At 39.0% G+C, this 23,154-nt stretch overlaps 1 protein-coding gene across 2 annotated transcripts in view; it reads left to right on the forward strand.

The window, feature by feature from the left end:
• roraa (RAR-related orphan receptor A, paralog a) overlaps positions 1-23,154 on the forward strand; it is a 248,884-nt gene that overhangs the window by 161,743 nt on the left and 63,987 nt on the right. For both annotated transcript variants that reach the window (XM_046859208.1, XM_046859209.1), the window contains exon 2: positions 5,143-5,172. In XM_046859208.1, coding sequence (XP_046715164.1) covers positions 5,143-5,172 — 30 coding nt within the window. The remainder of the gene's footprint in view (positions 1-5,142; positions 5,173-23,154) is intronic.

Genomic DNA, 23,154 nt, shown 5'->3' on the forward strand with positions numbered 1-23,154 from the left:
TTATGCTTTTTTAATCATTGTATTTTTGCATTTGGAAGTTTATGAAAGTGTAATAAGGCTAAGTGTGTCAGGAAGAATGTTGGTATGACTTTGACAGAACTTGAGAAAAAATATATAGCCTTTGATCTGATTCTATGTTTACATTTGAAATCATAATTGTTCACTTTCTATACATTTTTACAATTTACAATATAATGTACAGTATATATATATATATATATATATATATATATATATATATATATATATATAAATGCATGTTAAATTACAGTATTTTATGTTAAAATCTCCACTTTCAGAGCCTCACACACAGACACATTCTATAAAACTTCCCCTAACAAGGATAGAGCCACTGTGTCATATTCATTGCTCACCAGCAGCCTATAACTGCCCAAACACAAGTCCATGTAAATGTGACCTTTAATTAGACAGATTTAGATTAACAATACAGGTCGAGTTTATATTGACAAATTTTGCATTCAGAAAAAAATTTCCTTTCCTTTACCATCATTATCCTTTCCCACTATTTTGTTCCAAATATCTATGTTGCTATATACATTTCTTGCCAAAAAAATAAATATAATTGTCCAAGCCCACAATGGCAAAATAATAAGCTTTTAATACTATCAAATCAGAGTTCCTGTGCCACCATTTGCTGGATTATTCACACATACATATAGTCTTCTTTTGCAATCTAAGATCTTGATAATGATTTATTTACATTTATGGCAATGGGTTGTGTTTTATTGATTATTGCTGGTTTTGGACATCAATCTATTTAAGCACTTCATTGGATAAAACGTTTAATAAGTTACTTACTTAACTTACTTACTTAACTAAAAGTAAGAAATCTGAGAGGGAAGCAGAATTGGTAATCTTTTCGAAACAACCTTGAACATGGTCATTTATGAATTAAAGGGGAGTTTGGCTTAGATGATTCCCGTCTCCTGTGCAGGTCGAGTGCACTTGTCGCTGTGGTGGTGGTCTCAAGGGTATGTTTTTTCTACCTTTGAAAAGTACTTTTGGGATGCTGCCAGATAAAAAGAAATTAATTAAGGTGGTTTTTAAAGTCAAATGACATGCCTTAAATCATTTATATGTACACTGGAAAGGATAAGATACATACTAAAGGTAAAACAAACTAACCATAAGGGTACCACTCCATCAACCTGTGAGGGCTCCACCTCTGTTTTTCAGATTACTCATCATGTTACTTTTCTCAGGTGTTATTGCTCTCAACGTGTCCTTGCCCAACCAAGAGAACCTTCATCCCCCTCCTCGTTTCCACAGCCGTGAATGAGAATAAGTGAGAAGTAGCAGTCAATGAATCAAGCGTTCAGATCGGCAGCAGCCTGGGGGAAAGCAGGGCGGTATCCGTGCCCGTCCCCCCGGGATGGGCCTCACATTAGGAACTTCCTCGTTTGTGTATTTCTGCCACAGGTTAAATGGATCGCTCCCATTAGCTTGGTGAGAGGACTGCTCCATTACATGAAGGAGACTGTAACTTTGAATGCTCCGCAAAGGGAGGGAGCCTGACAATAACCATCCATGATCATCATCTGCTGTCAAGCGCTAAGGAACCGCGAATTATGACATACAATCTGTCTGGCAGACAGTAGCACCATGAGACAAAGCTCTTCTCCTCTCTCCTACTCACTTTTAGACAACTGATCTCAAAGAACTCTTATAGAATGGTGGAGGTTATGACTTTTGGATGACACACAGTAGTTCAGGTCTGACTGATTAGCCGTTCTCAAAGCTTGTTTTCAGGTTGGTGAACTTGATATCAATGGTCTCATGTCTGTTTTGGTGTTTATTTGCACCAACTGGTCCCAGCAAATGTAAAAGAAAGAAATGCTGTAGTGAATGGTGACATATGGCAAGATTTTCTTAATTAAAAATGGATATTTTTAACAACCATACATTTTCATTAACTATCCAAAGCAGTTACAGCGACTGTATAAAGTACATCATTAACATAGAAAAGGGGCGACTTTAAAGTATGAAATAAAATAATAATTTTTCCATCTGAAGTGTAAAAAAACGCTAAAGGTAAGAAATCTGAGATTAATCGGGTCATGTTGTATGACTCATGAGTGTGTTTCCTACACAATGGCTGATGCAAAGAGCAGAAATGATCATGAATAACTCTTTACCCTTGAGCTGACTTCCCTGAAGCCGGGTGTTGAACGGCAACAAGCTCGTCTTTATGATTGTGATTCAGGTACACTTACCTTGCTGTTGCATGCATAGTAATGATCTTTTCATTTCACACACTTCACATTTATTATGTGGAGGGATGAAGGAAGGAAGGAAGGAAGCAAGGAAGGAAGGAACGAAAGAAGGAAGGAAGGAAGGAAGGAAGGAAGGAAGGAAGGAAGGAAGGAAGGAAGAAAAGGAAGGAAGGAAAAAATAACATCTTTCATTCATCTTGTGGAACTTTCTCACCAGGACATAGTGACAGTGTGTTGACAAGCAAGAACTGCTTTATCAACGTTGTGCATTATGTCATGCAACGTTTGGCTCCCCCATCTGTCAAGGATGGCTTCACCTCTATACTGACCCTCACCCCATCCTCCAGCAGAGCACATGCATAACCAGGCTGGCTTGAGAGGTGTCAGGGCCCAATCACCCCTTGCTCTGAACTCACTCACTGGTTCTCTGGCCTCTGAATGACATACAGAGGAGGAAATGGGCGAGCTGTAACACCTCCCCCCTCTCCCACAGCAACAAGCCATTTTTTTCTGAACTAGCTCCGCACCATGATTTCGATAATAATGATTTGCGATCGCAGCGATGTTTAAGTGTAAAGATTTTCAAATCATTATGTGACATTGACAGAAGGATTATGGTGATTTGAGAAGAAATGGAGATGGACAGATCGCTGAAGAATGATGAGGGAGCAGCGATCAAAGATACGACTGTATTCAACACTACAGCGTTTCTCTTTTACTGTTGACCAATTCCTTTCAGGAAATGTAATAACCAGGCACTTATTTGTTTTTGTTTCACTCTAGTGTGTTAAAGAACGCATTTGCTCACACATTGATAGCATATCAGCTTCAAGCGTTCACGTATCGATTCATCACTGTGGTTGGGTCAAGCAAGTCTTCAGTGTGTGCTCCTTAGAGAACCTCTCCGTGTCTACACTCGCACTCCAGAAACAAGTAAAATACATTTTGGTATGGATTTTTGGTCTGAGAGTATACAAATATAAACCAGAATTCGTCAGTGAAACAAAAGCCATGCTTTAATATTGAGCAGAAGGAATAAAAATATTTCCACATATGACTACATCGGTCCTGTTTGAGGATCTGCTCAGAAAGAAAATAGACAGAATTGCAGTATTTATTTTCAAAATGAAATCGCTAATTTCCTTGGACACATGATGTAATAATTACACCAGAAAACTCCACTTGGTGTAAGGCTTACATGATGATAACACACCGCCTCCTAGAATTAGGAGAATTAGGAGAGTGGTGCTGGTTGCCCAGAGCACTCGTGTCACTGTTAGCCTCCGCTTGACATCATGGCTAAAGGAGGCTAAAGCTGATGCTGACTGCTGTGTGATTTTAATTGTAGGCAGGAGTTTCAGGGGGATTACTGCCTCATTTTTTCCCCTCAATGCCATTTTTCTGTCAGCTTAGTGTTCCCGTAGAGTTTTGGATACAGGTTGTAGTTTTATGCCCATTCCTGTCACATCACCGAATCACACTGGAAAATATACACATATGTATATCACATGCAGTAAAAACACATCACACTGAACACATCGACGGATCAGCAGACCAGTGAAAGAAAAACAAATCCATCTCAAATCTGTTGTCTCTCAACCACAATGCAGTACAATATAGCGCTTTGTTAGGGCAGGTGTAAAGACGCACTCATAGCCTGCGTGCTCAGATTACAGCTTCGTAGAACACACTTACAACATTCCTGCCTAGAATTCCATACATGCCACACTCTTTATTTTCATCACACAGAGGTCAGCGATGACAGTAAGGCAATTGGCTGGTTGGTATTGTGACTGCATGCTGACCTGTTTGACCTTGCCTGGGCACAGCCTGTAGCAGCACTGAGCAACTTTGTCACAGTCAACAGCAGCTTTTGGCCTCGGGTCAATGTCAGGACTCACAGTAGCTACATTCAGCAAAGCTGTTTGAGCTGCATTGCATTTTGATTTGTCTTTCAAAACTTCTCTGAGGAACACATTTTATTTTGATGACTACAGTTTCCTTAGGTGTGATTGTGTGTGTGTGTGCACGGTGTCATGTGATGAATCGGCATTCCATTCAGGGTTTGCCTAATGCCAAGTGTTCTAAGGATAGTTCAACTGTCCTCCATGGACCTGACTAGGATCAGGAGTTTACTGAAGATAAATGATGATGTTCCACTTGGGGTGGGGCGGTTGGGGGGATTAGTACAGTAATTCCTCATAGTTGTGAACTATACCACAAACTATACCTTATGCACATTAACACTCCGGTTTGCACAGGACTCTTCAAAACACTTTGATTTGCACAAGAAAACCAAATACAACTTTATTACCTGTAGTACCTTCGGTTTTGTAGTATTTATTGCATGCCTTATTGCCTTTGTTTGATACTGCTGTAAGTAAATATCCCATTGGGATGAATAACGTATCTATCTATCTATCTATCTATCTATCTATCTATCTATCTATCTATCTATCTATCTATCTATCTACCTAGCCACCCACCTACCCACCCACCCACCCATCCACCCATCCATCCATCCATCCATCCATCTATCTATCTATCTATCTATCTATCTATCTATCTATCTATCTATCTATCTATCTATCCATCCACCCACCCACCCACCCACCCACCCACCAACCAACCCAACCACCCACCCACCAATCCATCCATCCATCCATCCATCCATCCATCCATCCATCCATCCATCCATCCATCCATCTATCTATCTATCTATCTATCTATCTATCTATCTATCTATCTATCTATCTATCTATCTATAGATTGTTTTTCTTTTCCTGGCCTCCTGTATTTATAGGATATGATTTACTGACAATGTGCTTACTGTATGTATCTCATTCGTGATAAATGCTGTTAATGTATTAAATATGTGTGTTCAACAAGAGTTTCCTCTGTTTTTCAGGTATTTCAGTAACAAAGAAGACGCATACTTGTGAGTACTGAATTTTCTACACATTGTATTAATTGGTTTTAAAGTTTAAAAAATGTTTGAGCTTGAGCTTTTTTGTATTTAAAATGATTTTGATCGTCGATTAGGAAATCGAGATGCGTCCTTTTCGACTGGTTCAAAAGAGGCCTTACTATAATGGCCAGTTTGTTCAAACAGATCATATGACCGATTCATTCCAGCTCTTTCTGGCAGCATTCTGTTGTCTGTTCTGCTTGCAACTGAAAAACAAGGATGTGGTTTGCATGTGACCTTTGTGAGGGAGGTTAAAAACTCTGAACTGCCTTTTACATTCTAGCTTGGGGGGAAGATAGGCATCAGCTTGAGCGCAGGAGAGAGCGTGCAAATCTCACGGATTAAGTGTTTTATCTCCAGTCTCCTCCTTCTCAAAGCTGTTGCAGGATGCATTGGGCTATAAGCAAATAGTCCACGATGAAAACTTGATATGTTATTAGGCCTAAAGCAATCTAGATATAAGTTAAACTATTTTTGTTATTTTTGTTTAAGTTCCGGTGGAAATTGAAACAATACCAGCACATTGAATTCCATGTAGATTCACCATCCTGCTTGGTCATTTTTTAAATTAAAGGAATATGTTAGAGGGTTTTTTCTTTCAGATTCATCCCAAGTTAAGAGTGTTAGTCTTTCTTCCTTTTATCCAGTGGCCTACTGCTATCTTAATTAGAGCCCCGATTGCCCCTGCTAAAGAGCGAGGAAGTGAAATCAAAGAGCATGTTTCAGAAGAGCAGGTTCAAAGCCACGGACACAGTCTGGACCACACTATTTAATCTCACTGAAAGAAATGGTAATGACACGTGTCACTGGGTGGAAAGAGAGCGCGTGTGTGTGTGTGTGTGTGTGTGTGTGTGTGTGTGAGAGAGAGAGAGAGAGAGCGAGAGAGAGCGAGAGAGAGCGAGAGAGGGAGAGGGTTGTGTGGAGGCATGCTGGCACTGAGGTCCTGGGTCAAAGCCGTGCTGTGCAGTAGAGATGATTCAAAGGACATGTAATAGTGGGAGGAAAGGTCTTGTCAGTTACAAGGAGAACAGACATTTTCATCGACTGAAAAGTGCTAATGAGGGCTGGGTTATGTCTGTCATGTTTTAACAGCCGAGTAACACCTTAGTAAGAACTTTTACCTCGGTATTTGCCTCAGTTAATGCCTTTGGAAAGGTAATTTTTTTTTACAGTTTGTATACTATTTGAAAGTCAAATTTGCTGTTTACAGCCTATAGTCTATTGCACAGTTTGCATGTGCAAATGCCTAAATCCTTCATATTATTTGAATGGAAATAAAGGAAAACCTGCCTAGATTTTTACAATGTAAGAATTCCAATTAATAATAAGAAATCATATGCAACAAGAGTACAGTCTGGAGCATAAGGCAAAAAACAAGATGAATGAAACAAACTAAACAGTCAGCCACATAGTCCCATCTGAATTAATTTAATTAATTCATAAAATAGGTTTTATATGAAATAAGTGATATTTTGAACACAAACATTCAGGAACATTGTATGATTTTATTTCAAACACGAAACAAAAGTGCCCCCGCCAACATATATACACACACACACACACACACACACACACACACACAAACACACACTCATATACACACAAATACACACACAAATACTGTTTTTACAGTTAATCTGCACCCTTACGATCAGTATTTCAATTTCTTTTTTTATTTGATAGTATGTTTGGCTAATTATGTCCAAGCAAAGGAAACCAGGCTTTAAGCTGAAATATCCTGTTATTAACCAGAAGAATTCATGATGCCATCATTTTTCAAAAGAGATCCTGAATGACTAATTACAAAATCCTCCTCTGTCTTTCTCTAGTGTTTTTCCGCATTTGATGGTCAATTTTGTCGCCAAGCGTTAATGTTAATGGTGCTCATGACCAAACGTTTTGGTTTTATCTGACCACAATACCCAACGCCAGCTATAACGATGCTTGGCGAGGTTGACGCTGTGCCACTGTTGAAAATCTTCCAGAAAGGCTTCATTTTATATAAACATTTTTGCTCATTTTTTATGAACAGTGCCATTAATTCTGGAGGTCACTGCATGTAATTACCCTCTCTGTCTCCAGACCTGATTTGAAAAAAAAAAGGAGTGTATGACATTTAACAGCATGATAAGAGATTTAATAAGAAGAAAATCTGGCAGAGTTAGACTAGATGTCAAGGAAAGAGGGAAAGCAAGGAAAAAAAAAATGCTGCTGATGTCATACACGGTTTTCATAACTTAAAATAAAAGTATGTTTCTGACTTTTGATAGCAAGGGAACATCTGTGAAACTCAGTGAGAACATCTGTGAATCTTAACATACTGTACCGAATGTCTTGTTGCTATAAAGTGGGTTTCAATGTCTTCTTAATTTTGGGTGTGCAGACTTTTGCACCTAAATAGCATTTTGAATTTAGAGACTGTAGAGATATAGAGCGAATCCTAGGAAATTGGGCATATATTCTCACACACACACACACACACACACACACACACACACACACACACACACACACACTCCTTCAGCTCATTTTTCCACTCCTGCCTGAGTAATCAAGGGGCAGCTGTTGGCTCGCAGCCTTTCCTGATCCCCACACAGCTCGACCTGTGATAAAAAAGTCCTCTCTAAAAGATAATAGATACTTCACACTTCTTCTTGATGACCACTGATATGGCCACTCATCTCGATTCACTGCTTACTTTTTTTTTTTTTACCCAGCACTGGTTTTCTTGAAGAAAGAACGTTGGGTGGAGTTTGACTGTAGCAAATTCATGGTCATGAAATAAATCCATAGAAAGAACTTTCTTCTTTGAATCAGATTCTTTGAACTTCTCCAGTGAAATGAATGGAAATTTTTTCTCTTTTTTTGTCATCCAAAAACTTGCGCATAATTCTCCATGCATCGCAATTCACAGGTTAAGATTGTTAAAGCTTTGCTTTACGTTTGAACCCAGGGAGATATATTGAGCCATGTGTTTACTCCGTTTTCTTCAAAAGCATTAGGTCCATACTGTCAGCGGGGAGTCTTGGCTAATTGACAGTTGCTAGACTGTAAAAAGGGTCGGATATCAAATAGATGAAATGTTGATCTAGCAGAAAGTTCCTTGTTTTTTTATGAAGTTTTATTATTTTATTAGAGAAATAGAGGTATTCCCATTATTAACAATAGATGATGTATTGCCCATTATTAATGTATAATTGGCTACATATATTTTGGCTACTTATTACCAACCACATTTGGTTCTTCCTTAAACTGTTAACACAAAGTTGCAGGCACAGTTTTCTGAACCTTTGAATGCAGTAGCATTAAATTTCAACTTTACTTGAACTTGGAGAACCAAACCCGTTCCAACGTGACAATGCGAGTTTCATGATGATATGAAGCACTCCGACCTCAACCCTATCGAACACCTTTGGGATAAATTGAAATGCTGACTGCACCCCAGGTCTCCTCACCCTACATCAGTACCTGGTATTAGTACCTGATATTGTGTGTCCACAAACTTTTATCCTGTATTTCTATATTAGTGTGTTTTCTGTTTGTCTGGAAGAAATGTTCAGTGTGTCTGTGCGAGGAGTTAGTTTTGTTTTTAGAATTGCTGATAAGGGGTGCAAGCTGATTATACAATATTGCACAGGCTCTTATTTCTCATTTGTCTACGTGTGCATGTGTCCCTCATGACACCCTCATGATCTCAGGTCTTCTGTGTGTAATCATTTCTGCTTACTGCACAGATAGCGGCTTTGCAGTATCGGATTGTCTGTTCGTTGCACTACGGTCCAAAGTCTATTTGTAAACCTTTGCAACTAAATTAGGCATATAGTACACCTGGCACTAAGAAAGTATTATCAGAGTTTATAAGGCTTGCTTGGTTTTCTTGTAGCTGGTGGATATAATAGAGGATTAGGTCCCAGTTGCACTTCCTCCCATAAATAAGCATCAAGTAATAACAAATGACAAGCAGGCAACACTCGATTTGTTTTTCCTTTTTTTTTTTTTTTTAAACAAATTATATTCCTATAATGTTGTGATTTGTCAAAGACTTCAGGTTGAACATGTTCAATATGCTTAAGATGAATTGACTCAGTGTTGTGTGTGTGTTTTGTTATTCTGAAGTGAATTACTCTTCCTAACATATTGTGCCTGATGTCTAGTTAGTCATAGATGGCATGTATTGAGCAAATGAATTATTCGCTTATTTGTGCACGAATGTCTTGCCAGAATGGCAGTCATAGCCATGTTAGAGAAGCATATTTGAATTACACTTGGGTTAGTCAGGACCTTAGGGAAGCAGAGCTATCGATCCAATGAGAGAGAGAGAAATAGAGACTGTGAGAGAAGGGGAAAAAGCAGGGGCGAAGTGCAGTCAGGGCTTATCTATCTCCATAGTGCAGACAGGCGTAAGCCCAGACAGACTAGGCTTATTGAGAAGCATCGCCTAACCCCTGCTCCTTCATTTGTTTACCTTCCCATTGAGTGCGGTGAGACTCTCAGAGAGGCAGCCTCGCTTATCTCAATCAAATGATTAAGACAGCCAACTTCACTGAAATCTGAAAGTACTCAACAGCCTTAGGGCTATCATTAAACTGGTCTGCATTGAGCAGAAGAATTATCGTATTGTTTTGCTCTCTCTCATAAAAAGCAGATGTTTTGCAGAAAACAACCCACTTATGCAAACCTGGAGGAGGGAGTAGAAATAAACATCATCTCCCAATCACTCTGTATTTATACTATGTACAAATTAGAGCTGTCCAAATTGAACTGAAATAATGGATCGCAACTAATCAGATTATTATTATTATTTTAGCAGATAATTGCAGTACTATAAATAAACATTTTTACATTTGCAGCACTGAAACAATGTAATAGCGCTGTAGAGACTGGGCTGTTGTGTAGAAACGCAGTGATAGAGCTGTAGAGACTGGGCTGTTCTGTAGAAACGCTGTGATTAGAGCAGTAGAGACTGGGCTGTTCTGTAGAAACGCTGTGATTGAGGTTTGGAGACTGGGCTGTTTTGTAGAAATGCTGTGAAAGCAATGTAGAGACTAGGCTGTTCTGTAGAAATGATGTGATAGAGCTGTAGAGACTGGGCTGTTCTGTAGAAACGCTGTGATAGAGCTGTAGAGACTGGGCTGTTCTGTAGAAACGCTGTGATACAGCTGTAGAGACTGGGCTGTTCTGTAGAAACGCTGTGATAAAGCTGTAGAGACTGGGCTGTTCTGTAGAAACGCTGTGATAGAGCTGTAGAGACTGGGCTGTTCTGTAGAAACGAGGTGATAGAGCTGTGGAGACTCGGCTGTTCTGTTAGAACGATGTGATTGAGCTGTAAAGACTGGGCTGTTCTGTAGAAACGATGTGATAGAGCTGTAGAGACTCGGCTGTTCTGTTAGAACGATGTGATTGAGCTGTAAAGACTGGGCTGTTCTGTAGAAACGATGTGGTAGAGCTGTAGAGACTGGGCTGTTCTGTAGAAACGATGTGATTGAGCTGTAGAGACTGGGCTGTTCTGTAGAAACGATGTGATAGAGCTGTAGATACTGGGCTGTTCTGTAGAAACGATGTGATAGAGCTGTAGAGACTGGGCTGTTCTGTAAAAACTGTGATAGAGATATAGAAACTGGGCTGTTCTGTAGAAACATTGTGATAAAGGTTTAGAGACTGGGCTGTTTTGTAGAAACGTTGTGATAAAGGTTTAGAGACATCCCACCTCATGAAGATTGTGGACCTTTAAAGATGTAGATGCCGACCCCGCAAACATCCCGAACCATCTAGAGACGTACCAGGGCCATTTGGATACCACTTCATGTGGAGTTTGGACATTGGACCTTTTTGAGTGTTTAAAGGCTCTGGCATGAAGAAGATGGTGTTGGATCTATGATCATCACAAATGTTGAGCTATTTTATGAGTTGTCAGTAGCTCCTAGTTCCATAGTCTCAAATGACTGTATAACACTGTAGAAACGACATTACTCATAATCTTACATTATAGTGCTCATGTTAGTTCTCACTCTCTCTTACTCTCTCACACTCTCACTCTCTCACTCACTTCTGTATTGTTTAGAGACTATAATCACACTCTTGATATCACCCAAATAAGGATGGGTTCCCCTTTTGAGTCTGGTTCCTCTCAAGGTTTCTTCCTCATAACATCTAAGGGAGTTTTTCCTTGCCACAGTCGCCACGGCTGCTCATCAGGGATAAATACACACCATTCACCTTAACTGTTAAATTCTGTAAAGTTGCTTTGAGACAATGTCTGTTGTAAAAAGCGCTATAGAAATACACTTGAATTGACTTGACTTGAGCTGTTTTGTAGAAATGCTGTGAAAGAAATGAAGAGACTGGGCTGTTCTGTAGAAACGTTGTGATAAAGGTGTAGAGACTGGGCTGTGCATTAGAAATGCTGTGATAGAGGTTTAGAAACTGGTCTATTCTGTAGAAACTCTGGAGATTTGAAAACACTCTGAGTTTTAAAATGGCAGTTATCTTTCTGTTATCTAAGTGTTGTTGCTGTTTATGTTTGGCAATTAAGATTAGTCGTTAACTACAATGTTTGACATGCTGTAAACTTTTTAAAAGCACTGTTACTGAGATCAATGTGGTAATTATTTTTTTTGGGTAAATGTTTTGTTACTGTTCATACTTAGCAAGAATTACATTGTGAAAAAGATGTAGAAACTGTGCTGTTTTTAGAGACACTGTAATAGAAATATAAAAACTGTGCTGTTTTTTATAATGATATATAAAAGATTTTAAGAGTTTTCTGTTCTTTGGAAATGATGTGATAGAGTTGTAGAGACTGAGCTGTTCTGTAGAAACTCTGTGGAGATTTGAAAACACTGTGACCTTTGAGATGGTAATTATCGTTTTGGGAAATGTTTTGTAACTGTTTATGGTTTGGCAAGTTGGATTGCTAGCACCCAGCTATGGTCCTTGGCTCCAATGTTTAACATTCTCATTTTCAATTTATCACTGTATTAAAGTTATTCTCAGGAGCTCCGATTATTTAAGGTAGAGGGGAATGTAAGACTGTGAGGATTTACACATCCTGTCTTGCTGTACACACACTCTGGAGACATAATGTATTGTATAGTGGATATACTTGTGTACTCTGGAAAAGCCCAGGGCAAGTACATGATTCAGAATGCAGCAACACAAGCGCTGTTTGAAATTCTGCTGTCTTGGTTTGTCATAAAAATGGATTTATGAAATGCTGTGGTGAAAACTGTGCAGCATTGGAAGAAATCTTGAACAATTGTGTAGCTGAGGCTTGAGATAGTCAACAGAGATGTACAGGTAACCGGTAGGAAAAAGGCTGATTATGGGATGCAGCTCTGTTGTTATACAGCACGACGCACTTTGCAGCACATCATAAGCAGCAGTATCTTTTTCACTTTCATCAAGATAGATATAACACATATTGTTGTGCTGTGCGAACGCTGTATGTTTGTCAGGATGATGACAGTACGTAGGGTCCCCCCCTCAAAGCATTGTAGCAGTAATCTTAGTGTACATTAAACGAAGCAAAAGCAGTTACGATCATCTGGAGAAAGGGTTGTTTAAAATCAGCAGAACATCTCCAAAGTGCGCTTTTTGCTGAAGCAATTTCATTCTCAGCATGCCACAGAAACATGAGGTTTTCTACCTCAAATAACAAGAGATGCTCAGAGGGAAGGAAAAAGCACTTCACTCTATTTGACAGCCTCCAATTTTAACAATAAATTATGTTTCATCTTTGCCTATTTGTTTGTTTCATGGAAAGATTTTTTTTTCCCTTTTGGATGCTTTGCTTTAATCCATAATAGTCAGCCATTTTTTTTTTATCTGAAATAGGTCAGTATAATCACAACGGAGAAGGATGGGACGCCACGGCAAAAAGGAAATCAATAGAGATATCTATTTGTCGTAAAGCAGGACGGCTTGATTTTTTATCCCTTTCTTCTTTTTCCTCTTTCCACTTTTTCTTCCATCCACACAGTATGACAGGTCTTCATTTTTTAACACAAGCATTTTTATTTATTTATTTATTTTTTTTTTTGCTGCCCATTTTCTGAAATCACAAATAGGCTTTTGTGAATATACTTTGTTTGCATAAGTTGTTAAAAATGAATCCAGTCTTTATGTACCCGCTGTTCATGGTTAGAGGGATTTGAAAGAAAGAGGCTGGGCATTAATGGAAGGCGCCGCGGCAGCTTTGTTGTTGTGCAGGAAAAGGCTGAGGAGCTGGACGTGTCTGCTGATGCAGGAAGAGTTCCTCGACTAAATGTACTGGACCACCTTGGCTCTTAGTAACCGCTTAATCTGAATCCCCCCTCAGCGGCATTGTGCACGACTTCAGCTTTGTCAGCTTTTCTGCTGTCTGTCTATCCCTTTGTGTCTCTTTCTAACCTGAAAGGCCTTGTTGTGCAGCTCTGTCAGACCAGCCAAACACCAATGAAAGATACACATCACACAAACAGAAGCTGCATGAGTGCTCGCTAAAATAAAGCGTTCCATCTGCTAGGATAGCTGACAAGGTGTGGATATGTGTGGGCAATCCGTAGCCATAGCTGGGAAGACGAGGGGTGTATGACACTGACTGGCATTGTGCTGGCTCTGTGTGCTGTAGACTCGGTGGCCTTGGAACAAGTTATCACGCCTTATCACTTTGCCATCTTATTTGTTCAGCAGCCCACAAGATCACAATTATAAGAACAAAGGGCAAGGAACATGAGGCTCAGGCGGGAAAAATTGTTACGGTTTTTGTTTTATTTACCACTGCTAAAACATCCTTGTGTCATCAGAGTGCCATTGCTGCACTTGCCTGTGTGTGTGTGTGTGTGTGTGTGTGTGTGTGTGTGTGTGTGTGTGTGTGTGTGTGTGTGTGTGTGTGTGTGTGTGCCAAAAAAACTGCCAGTACTTTTTATATGCAGCTTTAGTATATATATATATTGGAGTTATGGTACAGTAACTAAATATTACCAGAACATCACCTAATTACAAATGATTGTACAATAATTTTATTATTTAATTTTTTTTATTTTTAATGAGGATGAAAAAGCGAATTTATACAAATCACAGTCTTGTATTAGTAGTTATACATCTCAATATGCTTGATTTTTTATCCACTCAGGTTAACTATCCTTAAGCATATTGTGGTGTTCGGTGCTGGACTATTATTCTCTATCAGAAGCCTGATTTTATATTTGATTTAAAACAGCAGTGGGCATAAAAGAACAGTGGTGATTATGTACCGCTGAAATAACGAAACCTGTAATTATCATGCATAAATGCAATACTGTAGAAGAAAGTAAGAAACTATACAGATATCTACATATAAGCGATAATTATAGTGTGTTAACAAAAGACAATTTGAAGCCTCCTCGCTGTTTGCATGTGTGGATTTGAGGTGAAGTTTGGTGTAGTGGTGAAGCGAGTTAACCCAATGTACAGGGAGACATCATTATACCTAATTATGATTGACTTACATTATTAAAGGCTAAGAGACCGATAAAGACAGTGTGTGTGAGACAGGGAGAGAAAGAGAAACTGAACAGAGTGCACTGCACTGTATATATGTTTGTCTCATTTCCCTCATTCTCCCACATCCTCTGTCATTTCACTCCATTTCCTCCAGCTTGTACGCATTAATGCATGTGCAGGTTGTTGTCTTTGCCCACTCCACCTGCGTAGTGCTTACACCTCTGTAGGGCAGGAGCGGTGCTGATTAAGTGGCAGCCTCCCTAATGATATGCTGAGCTTGCTGCAAAGATCAAGATCATTTCTCACTACATGGTCATTAAAAGAGTTCACCTAAATAATTTCTGCTTGCATAATTCACAAAACTTTCAAAGTGTCATGAGGTGGCTAACATAAGAAGAAATTCTACACAATTAAGGATGCACCACATGTCAAGGTGCTAATAAAATGATATATGAACTATAATTAAAAAAAAGGGGAAAAAAGTAAATAAATAAACAATAAAACTTCTGAACAATGAACTTCTAGTTAGCATCACTTGTCTTCTAAACAGCAATAGTGAATACATAGTGAGTGTGTGTGTGTGTGTGTGTGTGTGTGTGTGTGTGTGTGTATATATATATATATATATATATATATATATATATATATATATATATATATATATATATATATATATATATATATATATATATATATATATATATATATATATCACAGTATCTAGTTTTCTCTCTCTTTTTGTCTCACTGTCTCTAAAAAAAAGTGTAGAGCAGTTTTTACAGTTACGGCATCATTTCTACAAGCACACACACACACTCACATAGACACACAAGCTACTATATCCCTTTATCCTATGCCTTCCAATAACCCTTTCTCACCTAATCTACCGAAATAAAATGACAGACATAAAAACATTTTAGTTTGACTTAATTCGAATTCTCGTAGTGACAGAAATGAAAAACTTTAACAAAGTTTTACATTACAGGGGTTTTATTTTGCACTGACAGTTTCTAACTGCTGCCTTAAAACAAAAAAGACACTATTTGTATTTTAGCTCCAGTGTACAAATGAGCCTTAATGCAAAATGTTTCAACAGTAATGCAATCAGCCAAACACTAAAAGAAAGCCTGTAACACTTTAAGTATTAATGTAAAAAAAATATATATATATATAGCACAATGGTGTTGATTGTTAATTGCTAATGCTAATCCAAGTTTTCTTTGAACCTCTACAATACCTATATAGATATAACAGTTTTTTTTAGCTGCTTTCTGATTCTTAAAGCTCAATACTCTCAACATTAAGCTGTGCATGAACATCAGATAATATCTAATCTGACACACATACTTTCAGTCAGTCACAATTCTTGAAGATGCCTTAGGTGACGTTTTCCCTTACATAATAATCTCAACCCATTAAAAGCACCCCTAATTATCTCAGTGGGTAATCTGATGCATAGAGCCATCTGTCTGGCTCTTATAGTCCAAACTAGTGGCTGTACAGTATCTGTCCAAGTCCCCAAAGCTAGACTTTAAGAAAAGGGCCTTATAAAAGGCAATGTAAATGACTAGATCTTTTCTGAAGCTTGGCAGCAAATAAGGATATTTTAGTAATTGTTTCAAATAAAATTTCTGAATTCATTTTGAGGATGGGACTATGTGAACTTTTCTTAACCCTTCATGCTTTGAAAAGTTTGGGTTAAGGTATAAAGGTTTGTGACTATATTTGGCCGAAGGCTGCTGGGAAAATGCTGGATATGTGTGTGGCAATTTTAAACTAAAAAAGCTAAAAAATAATTTAACTAAAAAATAAACTAAAAAAGCTTTTTTAGTTTATTGGATGTCATTTTTGGACCAAACCATTAGGCCTTCTCTGGGGTTTGCAGCAAAAGACATGAAAGCATAACTACAAACCTTTTCCCACTAAATCAGTTGAACATGTTGTTCGTATTGAACAATTTATAGACGGGTGTGTAGCCAAGATGTGTCCTGGTGCATTCTCTACATCAAGTGGACAGGCCGAAGAAACTTAAGGCACTGTGAAAGACTAAAAGTGGGCCAGTTTTAGAGGCCTGTGTGACCTACCTTGCTCAAAGGTTTTTAGGGTGGGAGAGTTGTGACAGGCCTTCCTCCTCAGTGGAGAACATTACTAATGTGTTTAGGGTGTGTAAAGTAGCAGGGCTGTGATGAATCGCTCACATGCACCCATGGCATCCTCATAAGTCAACAGTAAAAGAGAGGGCAGGTTCTATGTATCGCCAAAAAAAAAAAGAGAATAAAAGTGTAAATGGTAACCTAGGGCTTAAGAGTAGGGCTGAAGGAGAAAGCAGAATAGCCTGAAGATCTCTCTCAATCTTCAGAGGAAAGCCTGTCCCTCTGGTGGGCTCCTGTCTTAATAGACAGCGTGTTTTAAAAAGAAAGTTATTTTCACTCCAAGACAATGGTGATTTTAATAAATGAGTGTAATATGGGCTGTGGGAGGTGGGAGGCCTCTACGGTCCATTCCTCTCCATTAGAAAGAAAAAAAGACCTGTGATTTAAAATAAATTAGTCTTAGCAGACAAAGGCAAGTCGTGGCACGTAACGAATTATCATATTTTTTTCCAAATGTTTTTCACTGCATAGCTAAGAGAATTAAGTCTATTTTTTTCTTTATATTTTTCTTAACATTTTATTTTAATGCAATGTTGTGGCATGTAGTGTTATTTTGTATTTATATATTTTTGTGTGTGTGTATATATTCAGTACATCATTGATAAATTAATTAGCATTACTAATTATGACAGTGGAAGGTCCTCACAAGGATAGTAAGACAAACGTGTGTGTGTGTGTGTGCCCATGTACAAGTAGCTAAGAGAGCGTGTGTGTGTGTGTGTGTGTGTGTGTGTGTGTGTGTGTGTGTGTGTATATATTCAGTACATCATTGATAAATTAATTAGCATTACTAATTATGACAGTGGAAGGTCCTCACAAGGATAGTAAGACAAACGTGTGTGTGTGTGTGTGTGCCCATGTACAAGTAGCTAAGAGAGCGTGCGTGTGTGTGTGTGTGTGTGTGTGTGTGTGTGTGTGTGTGTGTGTGTGTGTGTTTTATTGACGTGGGGTCATCCATCACATACACCAGGGGGTCTCCCTAGTATGCTCCTCAATAATGAACTTCATTCGTTAAATTCTCTTCTCAAAGGCCACACTCACCCACTGCCCTTTTCAGCTACTGCAACTCGCTGCAGCTGCAGCAGCATGGTAGGAAGAAAAAAAACAATAATCATGCTTTTCCTTGTGACAGTCACACTCATGAAGGATCAGCAGCACCATTACCAATCCCTCATGCCTAGTTATGGCCATAATTATCACGCCCAAAATCTCCTGCCCTACTTCATGCGGGAGAGGAAGAAGTGAAGGCACTTTTCTAATCACCCCAGTCCCTTATCCAGTTCTCCACTACATGGAAAGAAGGGTAGCTTATCTTGTTTTGGGTTTTTTTTTTGCGGGGGGGCGACTGGAAGTGAGGGATCATTAGAATGGAAGAGGATGCTGTGCTTCCTTACCTAGCCAGTCTCAGCCTCTACCACATGCTGCTGTGTGTCTGTAGCACCAGACGCCTCTTCCTCTCCTCTCTGCACTGTTTCTATCTCTGTGTGAAAGCCTGTTTTCATCCTCCACTTCCCCAAGCAAAATCTCATCATGCCTCGGAGTGCAGGGGGTTAATATTAAATAAATACTACCACTCTTTTAAATGTATTTACAGACAAACAAAAGAAATAAAATGGAGAGCTGTATAGAGTTACAGATTTTTCTGGGTTTTTAGAGAAATCCCTTATCGGTTATTGCTGGATAATTTGTTTGCCTTTAGTCAGTAATAGTGAAAGCAATCTATTTTTCTCTGTAACAGCTTTGTAAACATATTTGTTTGTCTTGTTATCAGTAAAAATCTGATTGCACAAATACAAAAGAATTGACTTGTCCTGTCATAATAATAAAACAGAGCAATGACCGCAGAAACAGTTTTCTAAATAGCTGCTTAAGGTAAAATGGAAATTTTAATTATAGCAAGCGTAAGAGGGCTTATCAAAATCGCCCCTGCCAAATGTCTCCAAATTAATAATACCTGGAAGGGTGTATGTATAATTTGGTGCAAATTCAGCATGCTGTCTTGTGTGGAAGACGATCTGAGCTTGTTTAAGCAACACATCAAAGCTTGTTGGACATGCTGTTTCCTACTTGTTTTGCTTATATTGGCATTCAGAATACTACGTATAACTATTATAGGGAACGGAATAAGTGATTACCGTAATTTCCGGACTATTAAACGCACCCAAATATAAGCCGCACCCACTGAATTTTACAAATATTTTTATTTTGAACATAAATACGCCGCACCTGTCTATAAGCCGCAGGTTTCCACATTGAAACTATCGGTGAACATTGAACATTGAAACCATCGGTGAAGCTTTTCTCCCGATGCCGTGCAGCTCAGAACACAGGTGAAGTGTGTTTTTTCATGCATGAATGATTCTCCTTTCCTGTAGACAGTCTGAGTGAGCGGCAGGTCAAACATCAGAGGAACATCATCCATATTTATGATGTGGTGCGGCCCGATTCAGTGGGAGCGCGATTTAATATAAAGAGTTTCATTGGTTCACCTGCAATTTCATTGGTCTAATGTAATGGAGCTCAGTTTTTTGGCTTGAAGTTTGTGAAACCCAGGAAAAATCCATATATTAGCTGCTTCGTTGCATAAATTAAGTCACACAGGTTTGCTCAAACCTCTTTCTTACATTTACATGACGAGAACTCAGAAAGCCTATTGAGATTTTAGCTCGATCTATTTCTTAGTGAACATGAATCAGATGTAACATCGCAGTGTATCGTGGGTATTTCATGGCTACAAGATTACATTGTTAGTACACTACCTGTATTGTGCATTATTGGACAGAATGTGTGCACTGGATATTCTCCACTGGGTTTATGGGCACTAGTGGAAAAGGACAGACTCTAAATATAGTGCACTAGTAAGTGAGCAGGAAATTCTAGGAAATATTCGGTTGGTGTGTTTCATTTGATTTTTATTGATTTCCATGTTGAAATTGTGTTAATCAAACATTATTATTATACTTAATAGACGTTAATGAGTAAAGATTGATAAAAGGAATGGCACATTACTATGAGCTGCAGTTCCTTTTGTATTTTGTATATCACTAACATCGACTCTATAACTATTGAGTCATTAGTGTAGGAAGTCTTTAACGTACACGTTCCTAACCGTAACCCTTTCATGCACGGTAGCAGTCATTAGCTATGATTATTTGACCTTTATTTGAAATCAGCTAGTCTTCTTCTGTAGTTCCTGCGGGTTATATTCGTAATTCTGAAAGTTTGCATGCAAATAATATGAATAGTACCATGTGTTTTTGGAATTTATGCGCATCACACTCCGGTTCTTTTCTCTGTTTCCGCATCTTCTCCTGCACTCCTTTTTGTTTGAATGTTATTGTAATGGCTTGCTTCTCCTCTAAGAAAAGAAACCCAATAGTCTTGTCTATTTATCCTGAAAATAGATATTCCCCGTGTTGTCTGAGTGATTTATTGAAGTCCTCCTCACAGGTGGAAGCTACAGGAAATTGCCTGGAATAGCTTTAAATTGGTTTATAATGTCTCACATGGGTTTCTGATTTTGTGGTTTATATATTGTGGGTTTATATTTATATTAAATACGTGCGCGGTTGACTTTCGATGTATTTATTTTTATGCGTTAATTTTAAAAAACACTTATGAAGATGCTGTGGTGTTAAACGAGCTGTTAGGTGCCTTTAATTCAGAAAGCTTAAAGCCACAATGAGGTACACTTTTTCTGCCCATGGTTTTATTGTGCATTTTTCATCAGATGTCTGAAGTCCTCTGAGCTTCGACCTATGAGTCCCTACTCAGAGCTATATGATATATGGTATTGCTTCAAAATGGGCATTGAGTGATTGGTATAGAGCAGTGGGTACAAATGTTAAATTTGTTTTGTGAAGTGCATCAAACTTACATCACATAGACGTAGGCCATTAAGTGTCCACCCTTGAGTGCATTAATAATACAAGGTTCTTTAAAATCTGATTTCTCTAATTCTCTTTCTCTATTATTCGTCCTTCCTCTGTCTTGAATTGTACATCTTGCTTTCTCACTCTCCCTCTCTCTCTCTTCTCTTTTTTTTCTCTCTTCTCTCTCTCTCTGGAGCCATGGTACAGTGCTCAGGAGAGGCTGGAAGATCAGCTGCTGTGTGTTGAGGCCGTGTGTAGGATGGCTACTGACAGACTGCTAATGAGACCATTATCGGCTGCGGTCCTCTCCTCTCTCCTCCGGGGCACCGGTGGCTGCTCCTCGTCTCCTCTCAATTGAATTCCATCCCACAGGGCTTGTTTACAATAAATACATTGGGTCAAATTAATCAGAACAGGAACGGCAGACACTTTACTCGGGCCGGCATTTATCCACAGAGACAGAGGAGTCTGAGAGAAGGCAGACCACCTCTTGCTTCCTCTTAGCCGCGGTCAGATGAAATAGCATCCTTGGTAAAATAAATGCTGGGTGAAAATTACTGCATGCTACTAGCATTAATGAATTTGTCAGCACTTGTTTTTTTTTTTTTATGATTACATTGTTTTTGTATTACAGTATACTATGTGACATTATATTGCACAATTTGGCAGATAAGGAGTCAAAATTTGTAGAGGTATAAAAATGAGTTTGTACTAATATCTAGCAATAACGCATTAAATGTTGGTTGTTGAGGGGATGCATTGAAAAGATGCGAAGTGTTCATGGTTGTGCATGGATCTCAGTTTCGTTTAAAGCAGTTCAGCAGTTTTAAAGCCCTGACAGAAAATCCAGGCCCTTATAGCTCGATAGCACATTTCCATAGGCTTCCTGTTATTGGATTGGCAGCAGCTGAGCTCATTAACACCAGATCTTTCTGCGGCCTACTGCAGCCGCCACTTTGCTGTTCCAGTGTAGAGAGCTGAGAAGGAGAGAGAGTGAGAGAGAGAGAGAGAGAGAGAGAGAGAGAGAGAGAGCGAGATCTCTAGTGACACAGCACAGAGAAGATGAGATGATGCACTGACAAAGAGGAGGATATGTGAATTATTAGGGTTTAGTGTTATACACTGATCCTGTGTGTGTAATTAAAAAAAAAGTCATGATACTATTGCTATGCACCTCGCTGAGACGCTAATACAGATAAATAAGAACTGTTGATGTGAGATTGTAGTGTTTCTTGGAATACAAACATGCCTGCTAACATGGGCTGCAGATGCACATCTGCGCTGGCATATGTGCAAACGCGCAAACGCATGCGTAATCATACACACCTTCCTCTCTGTATTTCGTCTATCGCGTTCTGCATCTCAGTGCCCCAGACATGCAGATTGTTTTTCTGCATTATAGATAAGTTGCATTTAGTCTAAACTTCAATTTATCTTACTGCCATCTTTAGAGCCAGAGAGATATGGTGCGCGAATGCTTTTTCGAAGTCTTCTTTCAGCCTTTTGAACACCCAGTTATGTGCCCGGAGGCTATCGCATGCTGGTTAGTGAGTCTTTTTTGCTCTCGACAGCTTCTGTTTGAGTCGTTGCTATTGCTGCACATCTCTGCAGCGCTCTGCCAACCACAAGAAAAGCAGTGCTGCAGACCTGGCAGTTGAAGCTTACCACTCATCTAAAAAACATGCCATTGTGGTCAAACACGGAACCTGACATGACACAATATAACTTCTTATAGCTAGCATTAACAATTAACATCCTGTGCCGAGCTACCAATCACCCCCGACCGTGCTAAAACATTTACCAGCATGGATGCGGGACTTGCCTCATTTGTTAATCAAGGCAGTGAAATCCCATTTTGTTTATTAAGTAGTGCTGGATGACAGATCATTGTTGACATAGCATGAGTTCATTTATTTTTACTGCCTCTAATTGATTGTGTGTGAGGTTGTGATCAGACGGTAATTTTTGCCATTTGTGGCATCTGCTGTGGAGCGAGAGCTTGCATGTTTTTCTCGACTGCACTGAAAGCACCGCTGTGCCTGTTTTTTAAACAAACCCTGTGGATTCGGGGGTTTTATTTTTCTGTACCATTTGACTTCAATACAAGACATTCTTGACAAAATGGGTGTCTTTTGAGTTTTAAAGCTCAGTCACTGATATTTGCTGCTCTTCCTTTTATCAAGCATACATTTAATAACATTTTATAAGAAATACATTTGCAGATAAATGTTTATGTTAAGGGCAAATCAAACACATCCTTGTTTATAGAAATTTCAATGAAGTGAGATAGTTGGCCAGGGCTGGCTTTACGCTAAGAGCACAATCAAGAGAAGCCAACTGGTTCAGAGCCTGAGGAGATTATTGGAAAGGAAGAGAGAGAGAGGAGGAGGAGGAAGAGGAATGGATGAGTGGAGATTTCAGAAGTAATGGAGGGAGAGAAAATGAAAAGGTTGGCTGGAGAGTGA

The sequence above is a fragment of the Silurus meridionalis genome, chromosome 10 (assembly GCF_014805685.1).
Source record: "Silurus meridionalis isolate SWU-2019-XX chromosome 10, ASM1480568v1, whole genome shotgun sequence".
Taxonomy (NCBI): Eukaryota; Metazoa; Chordata; class Actinopteri; order Siluriformes; family Siluridae; genus Silurus; species Silurus meridionalis.